The sequence below is a fragment of the Leptonychotes weddellii genome, chromosome 9, assembly GCF_054177405.1.
Source record: "Leptonychotes weddellii isolate Sample4059 chromosome 9, ASM5417740v2, whole genome shotgun sequence".
NCBI lineage: Eukaryota > Metazoa > Chordata > Mammalia > Carnivora > Phocidae > Leptonychotes > Leptonychotes weddellii.
The window spans coordinates 66,356,995-66,366,384 of record NC_138377.1 but is presented as its reverse complement, the minus strand read 5'-3'; the positions used below and the strand labels follow the sequence as shown (position 1 = coordinate 66,366,384).

Sequence of the window (9,390 nt, the reverse complement as noted above, 5' to 3'; positions counted from 1 at the left end):
CCATGCGTTCATTCCCACTCTTACGTTTTAAATTCACCAATAAAAAGTGAAACCTCAAAATGCTGGGCATCCCGCCCTTGACTCCAATAACGGCAGAGCCACAAGTGTGTGCGCTCTTTCTCTACGCAAGACCTCGCTGTGGGGCTCTGGGTGTGCCATGTACCTTCCAGAATATATGAGGCTTATTAGCCTCATTTTTTTCAAAGCTCCCTGAGGGTTGTTGCTGAGGTGCATCTTGCAATCATCATAAGAGCCACAAGGGTCAGCTCAGCCACAAGATTGGCTCTGGATGGGAAAATGTCTGTGGGGGCCGACCTCAAATAGTGCGGGCAATGTACATGCCTGCAGGCATCCCTGGTTGATGGCATCACTATCTGATAGCTGAGACCAACACAAGACAGTGAGGATATGCAGAAAAGAGAACCCTAGTACACTACCGGTGGGAATGTCAATTGGTGCAGCCATAATGGAAAACAGTATGGAGATTCCTCCAAAATCTTAAAAGAAAAAAAGTCTGACTTGATTTCAGGTCAGGTCATGATCTCTCCGCTCAGTGGAGTCTGCTCAGTATTCTCTCTCTCTCTCCCCCTCATCCCCTCCCCCAAAGTAAATAAATAAATCTTGTAAAAAAAATTGAACTACCATAGGAACCAGCAATCCCACATCCGGGTGTTTATACAAAGGAAATGAAATCAAGATCTCAAAGAGATACCCACACCCCTATGTTCATTGCGGCATTGTTCACAGTTGCAAGACAAGGAAACAACCAAAAAGACCATCAACAGAAAGAAATCTTTTTTTTTTTTTAAGTTGTATTTATTTAAGTCGCCTCTACACCCAGTGTGGGGCTCTAACTCACGACCCCGCGATCAAGAGTTGCATATTCTTCCGCTTGAGCCAGCCAGGTGCCCCCAAAGTGAAGGAATTGTTAAATTTCAGTGGCAGGTTAGTGAAAATAAAGATGTTAGTTTTTTTCCCCTGTGAAAATTAATAAAAGGAAACCTGGTTTAGAATGGCTGTGGGGACCAGCAGGGGGCGCTCTCATGCCCCACCACTCACACCAATTACAGATCCAACCGGAAAAGACTACTTTGCAAGGCAAACTGCTTTGCTAGCCCAGCAGGAAGATGGGCTTCCCCACCCTGCTCCTCAACAGTCCAGCCAACTGAGTTTGTCACATCCCAGCCAAAGCAAAGCTACTACACTTCCAACCCACAGTTTACTCCAATGCACTTTCTGTTTACAACAGCCTTCCAAACTTCCTCCTTTCCTCTAGAAAAAAGGGCTCCTCTCCTTTGTTCAAGGACTTGCCTATGGTTTAGCTGTAGTTTGCTTGTCCCTGATTACAATTCTCTGCTATTCCTGAATAAGCCCATTTTTACTGGTAAAATAACTGGTAGTTTTATTTTTTGAGGTTATCATGCCATACCAGTTCATGACTCTATAAATTCCATCCATGGAGTCCTTGGAAGCCCATGGATTCCAGGTTAAGACACCCTAAGATATTATCATCGTCTGCATGAGGAAATTGATCACTGATACGTTTTTGAGAAACAGTTGTACCAAAACACTGAAAAACTGAATAATGGTTAACAAAAGGACTTAACAAGGAATTAATAGAAAGGAGTTAGAGTCAAGGAAAATGTTTAAAGAAAGAATATAATTAACAAATGATTTTAAATTTATATTCAAGGGATAATATCTCTTTAGGAACTCAAATTAGAAGCCACACCCAAGGAACTGCTGGTAGACAGAACTCGAGGAAGCAGACCAACTAAAGAGCTCTCAGAAGCAGTGGTTAACAGACTTGCCTGGGCTGCTTTGGTAGTTGATTTCTGCAGATGTAAAGGGATATGTTCCTACCGGTCAGTTTCCGGTGCTTCCTAACTGGCTTTATTTCAGAGAAGCCTTAGAGCTTGTGGCTTAGCTCATAGCTGAATGTATGGATGTATGGATGCTTTGGGTTCACAATAATTTCTCTTCCACTTCAAAAGTAGAATATCACACTTATTTCAGAAACACTGGATTAACGGTTAAAACTGGCAGTGACTGGGGTAGAACAACCTTATGATGATATTATCAACAATTTAGATCAACATTAACACTTCATTGTTTAAAAAACTACTTTCACATGCATTGCTTTCTATGATTCTCAAAATTCCTTATTGAACTCCTATAATATACTGTAAAATAGGATGCCTTGGAAACCTGTGGCTCTCTCTCTGAGCTTGCGCCTTCACACATCAGCCCTCCTAGCTTCTCCCTGCTGCCTCTCTCTGCATTCACTGAGTCACTACCTGATTTAGGTCTTCAGTGGATCACATGAACTTGTTAGGGAAGGCTATGGATATATGGCCAGGTGATGGCCATCTTAATTTTTCTCGAGTCATCTTTCTTTCTTTTTTTTTTTTAAGATTTTATTTTATTTTATTGTCAGAGAGAGAGAGCGAGCATGCACACATGCAGGGGGAGCAGCAGGCCGAGGGAGATGCAGGCTCCCCAGTGAGCAGGGAGCCCGATGTGGTACTTGATCCCAGGACCCGGGGACCATGACTTGAGCAGACACTTAACCAACTGAGCCACCCAGGCGTCCCTGAGAGTCATCTTTCAAGTCCTCCAAACCCAAGTGCCCAGAATTCCTGTCTTTTTACTCTCTTTCTTCACCCAAAAATACTAGAGAGTAGTTGGATTTATGGAGTATGATCTGAGACAACCAGTAGAGGGCAAAATGGAGTCTCTCACGTCAAGTGGGACCCTGTGTCAAACAGGGGTCTGTGTCAAGCCGTGACACAGAAGTTAAAGGTACTGCAGCTAGGAGATATTCCCCGGGACCAGTGTCAGCTGGCACCCCAGAACTGATAAGGAGCAGAACCAGAGGGTCTACAGGGGGCTTAAGACTGATTTAGAAAGGGGAGGAATTGGCAGCCAATGTCAGACTCTTTAGACCTGACCCCTCTATGTCTGGCCACTTAAAAAGGCAACTGCCCTCGAAGGTTGTGCCCCATTGACCTCCAAAGGGAACCTTCCTTCCCTGCTGGAACATAAGAAGAAGTGAGTGCCCAGAGCTGACCCAGACTGACCAAGGCATTATCTCAACTGTGTGCCCACAGACTGATTTCGAGTTTGGTTCGTTAACTTACTACACTCTCTGTTATCTGCTTTGTTCTGTGGTTTGTCTTGTGTCCTGCTCTGTGTGCTCGTAAGAAGCCAAGTTTAATCACATGGTGAAATGTCATCGAGTTTGGAATCCTGAACCTGTTTTATAATTGTGATTTAACTTTGCTTTATGATTGACTAAAGCTGACATTGTGGAAAGACACAACTAATGTGAGCGCCTTCATAGCGTGCTCATGACACAATCCCCATTCGGTCTATCAGCATATGATTCCCTGTTATTCAAGGAATGCTTGACTTGAGCTGGGTTTTGAGGTGCACCAGAGTTTTTGTAAATCCCAATGTGTTTCTATAAATACCAATATTTCTCTATCTAATCCTGTTGACATATTTCCCATTCAAAGAGAGAATCAAGAGACTATACGCCAGGATGCATTGCTACTAATATGCTTTGAAGAGAAGTTCTGGGTATCAACGATCATTATGACTAAAAAACAGAAAAGAAAAATTTTGTTCTACCCCCTGTGAAAGGTGAAAGAAAATAAAGTCACTTGTGGGGTATCTGACTGGCTCAGTTGGTAGAGCATGTGACTCTTGATCTTTGGGTCATGAGTTTGAGCCCCACATTGGGGGTAGAGTTTACTCCAAAATAAAAATAAAGGCACTTATGTCAAGGGGCTTTAAAATGGAGCAGGGAGGTCATTAAGGAGGTGGCCCTTATGCACATCCTCACTGGGTGGAGTCATGAATTTTGAACTGGGCCAAAAAGACTGCAGAACACGTGCAACTTACTACAGTAGCTACTGGCCTTTGCATAGTGATTGCCTTAGCAACTAAATTTGTTTAAACAAATTTGGCTAAAGAAATTTAGGATGAGGATTAGTTTTCTGGCACCAACACCAATCAAAATTCTTTGTAAACAATGTATAAAAGCTTTCCCCTTTGGGGCTCCCGGGTGGATCATTCAGTTAAGGGTCTGCCTGTGGGTCCTGGGATGGAGCCCCAAGTCGGGCTCCCTACTCAGTGGTTTGTCTGCTTCTCCCTCTGCCCCTCACCTCCATTCAGACTGGCTCTCTCTCTTAAATAAATAAATAAAATCTTAAAAAAAAAAGCATTCCTCTTTTCTGTCCAGAAACCCCTGTTCTTTGCTCTCTAGTGGGACACTATTTGGTTTGTGTAATCAATATGCACCAAATTACAATTCTTTTTTTTTTTCTGCCTTAGCAATTTTAATTTAGAAATTTATCCTACAGGCTTTTGTTCATGGGTACAAACGTTGTTCACACTACTTGTAACAGCGAAAGATTAGAAAATTTTAACTGCCGGGCGCCTGGGTGGCTCAGTTGGTTAAGCGACTGCCTTCGGCTCAGGTCGTGATCCTGGAGTCCAGGGATCGAGTCCCGCATCGGGCTCCCTGCTCGGCGGGGAGTCTGCTTCTCCCTCTGACCCTCCTCCCTCTCATGCTCTCTGCTCAAATAAATAAATTAAAAAAAAAAAAGAAAAGAAAAAAGAAAATTTTAACTGCCATTTAACAGGAGACTGGATATACAAATTATGGTTCGACTGAACACCGGTCCCACCCTGTGTACTGCTGGGGGCAGGAACCACGCTGCTGCTTTGTGCCTCCTGGACTGGGTCATCAGCCACCTTCATCAGCTGTCCAAAGCAATAATGTTTTACAATTTGGCAACTTGGTAGGTAAAAAAAGGGCATAATCTTGTTTTAATTGTTATTTCCTTCATTGCTACTGGGGTTGACTTTTTTCATGTTTATTGCCCCTTGTACATTTTGAGTTCTGTAGAAAGTTCACAAAACATGTTTACAACATTTGTTGGTTTTTTAATTTTCACTCTGATATTGTGAATACAGACAGGAGTAAAACACTGTCATTCTAGGTGCTTTTATTAACTCTGTAATAAAAAGAGATTGAGAAAAGAAAAACAAACAACAGTTTAAGAGCATATATCTCCCGTATATTGGAGATACCCAGAAAAACTGAAAAATGCCCCAAAATGGCTCAAGCCACCACCTTGAATACTATCTTCAACTAAGGACAAAAGAAAGATGTTGGAATGGGGGTGGGGAGGCCCATTATGGGGGGGTTACCAGGAAAAGCCCAGCAAACAATCGTTGAGTTTTGTTAGGCATATTTAAGTCAGTGCCTTCTCCATTAATAAGAGTTTCTTTTCTTTTCTTTTTTTTATTGATAACAGTTTCTTGTGATTTATAGATTCATCTTTCTCTTTCTGGTACTAAGAGGGAGACACACTTACAAATGGAAATTTCCTTTATAAATGTAAATGTTCCTTTAAAAAGGCTCACTTCCACTCTGGCTTCAGAGCTTCTCCTGTGTTTGTGGTTTCTTAAAAATCACCAGCTCAAAATCATCCTTATGCCCAAGAGGTAACATTTGGAGTGGCAAACTCTGCTACCCTTCATGACTGTCTCATAATAAGGTGGCCCAGTGAGAAACTCAACCAAGTTGGCTTAGCTAGAAGCAGCCTTTAAAGAAATGCATTGATAGGAAACACATTCAAGGATCTCACTTTATGCATAAATTGCACCTTTGACAACATACTCTCCCCTCTCGATGAAGATTCCACAGTTCACAACACCAGAGGTGGTGGTGGTGTTGTTTTTCCCACTGAAGTTCTCATTGAACATAGCCTAGTCATCTGGGGATCTTTCCCCAGATGTTTTTCAGGAAGTGAATTTAGGAGATAGATCTCTGATTGTCCCCTGATAAGTTCAGATTACCCTACTCCCATATTACTCCTCCCCAGGGCCTTATCATTCCCCTGTACCCAGAAGCGAGTCTTTGATATTGGACACCTTTGCTCCAGGCTATTCTCAGAGTGAACTTAAGTGTTCTAGATGAGAAGACACAGGAACAGGTTCACATTGGAAGGCTGTCCCCCACCCCTGCCAGCCTTCTAATCAGTTGGAGTGCTGTACCTCTCACTACCATTCCTTTCTTCACTGCTGCAGACTTCCTGGCTCTCTGCTCTTCAGATCCACATATTGATTTCCTCGACCAGTGACACCTGAGTGTTGGATCTGAACAGGGTGAGTTTGAGTTAGGGTTGGTGCTGAGGACGCTTGCCGGCAAAGGCCCAGAAACACTGGAAAGGGCCTCACTCAATTTCTAGACGGAAGAGTTAAGATAGGAAAGTGATCGAATTTGTAAGAAGCAAAGACATGGATTCAACTCAGGATTAATCCCAGTGATACAGTCTCTCCCCTCAACCCCCCCACCCCTACTCCCACTTCCTCCCCAATCTTCTCAAGCATAATGCATTGAAGCAGCTTGAATCCTGGTCTTCTATCCTGGTTAGGACCTTTGGGCCAGGTATAGGGTAGTCCAGATATGAATGTGCCTACTCTGTCTTCTGTGCCTGATAGAGCACTTGACACGGTAGAGGACGAAAAAAATTTCCTTCTATCCTTCAAGATTCTTCCAGCTAGTTTAAGACTGAAGCTGACACAAGACAGATATAACAGGAGAAAAAAAGCAAAGTTTTGTTATGTGCACATAGAGGCCCAAGAATGAAATTGAGATCCCAAAGAATTGACCGAGGCAGACAGTTTTTATATATTTTTAACAATGAGACAATAGATTTGTGAGGAATTGATAGGACAGACAAAACAAATGTTTGGGAGTTTTAATTAGTAAGGAATTCCAAGCAGAATCTGGGCTGAGGTAGTAGATTTGTAAAAAGGAAGAAAGTTTGTTTATACAGCTTTCTTGGCTTTAAAATCCTTATCACTGGTGGGTTGCCTGGCCAGCTCAGTTAGTGGCACATGTGACTCTTGATCTCAGGGTTATGAGTTCAAGCCCCATGTTGGGCATAGAACTTACTTAAAAAATACTAAAAAAATAAGTAAAATCCCTATCTCTGGTGATAAGAATGTCTTTTTTATTTCTTACTACAGGGAGGGTACCTTTCATAGGAGAGATTCCATTTCTGCTTTTACAGGGACAGAAGAGGATCTGAGTGTCCTTGCACTGGCTGTTTTCCAAGTAGCTTCAATTCAAAATTATCAATATGCCTGGGACACCTTATGGGGTGGCCCATCCTGGGTCCCTGCAACATTCTCAGAAGTGCTTTCACTTACATATCTCATTAGATTCTCCCAGGTCTCTGAGGCAGCTATTCTTAACCCCATTTGTGGACACAGTGCTCAGAGAGTTGAGAAGAGGTTAGAGATTCCATAGGACCAGCTGTACTCCTAGTGGTGAATGAGGACGGAGAGCCGGTTTAAAGGGGAGACTTTTCCAAACAACTCCATTCCCTAATTTTGACCAGAGTAGCTCCAGAGAGGGTAGTTTCAATCTGGTACTTGACTGATGATGAGAACAATCTTTCAAAACTGGAGTTCCTATATGGTTGCATTCTGAACAACAAATCAAGATGGTTTATAATTATGATAATGAGGTAAATGGCCGCTGAGAAGTATGTGGGTGGTCAGAAGTGATAACAGGTTTCACACAGGCTTTGGGGAAGTGTTCTAAGGACATCAGGATTAGAAAAACACCATTTTGCAGAATCATTGTAACTGTAGCCTGGGGTTTGAGGGAAAGTATCATCCAAGTCTTCACCTAACTTCCTCATTCCCTTAGAGTGTGACAACCCTTTCCACTTCACAGTCATAAAGCTTAAAATACCATTTTCTTTTAGAACCATGCTCTTCAGAGAATTGATCTGGACTGTCAAACAGAATTAGCTAGAGGATGATGGGTTCCTCAGTTTGGGTAGAAGAGAGGGCAGACAGCAGGTGTTTGAAATTCTCAAAATAAACTTCACTTATTTTTGACCATCTTGTGTTAGTCTCAGTCAGGTTCTAGCATATTTTCAGTTCTTGTAAAGTTTACTACCTAATGAGATTTATCCTCTTCAAGCCTGGGAACAAAATGGTAAAGTTGGGCCCCAGTGCCTACATTGGCAAGAAAGGAATTTTAAGGTGCAGGTCAACTCTTAAGGCAGTGTTGAGAAAATGCTTTCCTCTCTCTTCCCTGTGGACCCACAGGTGGCTCTGGTGACTGAAATGGCATCCTCTCTAAAGGGCCTAGGCCCTCTCTTGGCCCTGCTGTTTTCCCTAGGTGGGCTGCTTGTACACAGCCAGAACCTTTCCTGGAGAGAATTCATGAAACAGCACTACCTGAGCACAAGCTGGAAATTCAGCGACTACAAATGCAATGATCTCATGAGGGAAAGAGAAGCTCCACGAGACAGGAACTATCACATCTTCATCTATACCTTTTGGCACAAAATCGAGCATATTTGCCTCAGGAAGTGGAGAGACCATTACAGAAATGTATATATATGGGCCCAGCATCCCTTCAAAATACTCAAGTGCTACCAGGAGGGCAACCAAAAGAGCTACAGAGAGCACAGCAGCTACAGCTACATTGAATTCCACTGTGGTGCAAACGGGTATGTCGATGGCATAGAGGACATCCAGTTGTTAGACATCAAAAAATAGAAAGTCTACCCACACCCCCAGGTTCGAGTAGAGTGTCCAGCGCTTCCCAAGTGGGAGCCCCTGCCTACATCAACAGCCCTTGCTACTCCTTCCTTTGCATTTATGTGCCAACGCTTTCCAACTACTTAGAGTTATGCATCATCACATGCTTTCTTCCTATCAAAACCACCTGCACGGTTTCTCTGCCTGGAATACCCTTGTGCCCTCATTTATCTGATTTGCTCTTACAGGTTTTTAAGATTAAGCTCATATGGCTTCTCTGTTTTACTGAACCAGGGACGTTCCTGATAGTGACTCTCCTTATACTGACCCAAGCTGAATGGTCTTCCCTTTCCTAAATAAAGTATGTCATTCCAATGTGTGTGACATTTATATATGTTACGGGTTGTATGACTGGAGGAGTGATACAGATTATGCTTGGATATGATGTGTGCAGAGTGTAAGTTTAAGGTGTGTGTCATTGGACTCATTCCTTAAACATGTCTTTAAGGAAATGCATGCATTTTAGAGGGGTCAAGGCATTATGTTTCTTGAGGAATAATAAATTAAGTAGAAGATAATGGCAGAAATGAGGTTATCTGATAATAATCATTTTCACTAGGCAGACATATAGAGTGGGATATGGGACTTTAAAATGTAACCTTCAAGAATGGGTCTCAAGACTTAAATTTTGTTGGAGGAAAGAGGAAGTAAATTGCAGAAGGAACTGTTGAAGACACGAGTAAGTAACGTCCATGAGAATTCTGTTTGCTAAATGAGGACGAGAGATACAGAGAAAGATAAACCTTCACT

The 9,390-nt window shown here is 42.5% G+C and overlaps 1 protein-coding gene across 1 annotated transcript; it reads left to right on the top strand.

Annotated features, from left to right (window-relative positions):
- The first annotated feature begins 8,054 nt into the window (after window positions 1–8,054).
- Window positions 8,055–9,042, top strand: EDDM3B (epididymal protein 3B). The gene has a single exon (XM_006731369.2). The coding sequence runs from the start codon at window positions 8,110–8,112 to the stop codon at window positions 8,596–8,598; it is 489 nt and encodes a 162-aa protein (XP_006731432.2). The 5' UTR covers window positions 8,055–8,109; the 3' UTR covers window positions 8,599–9,042.
- The last annotated feature ends 348 nt before the right edge of the window (window positions 9,043–9,390 follow it).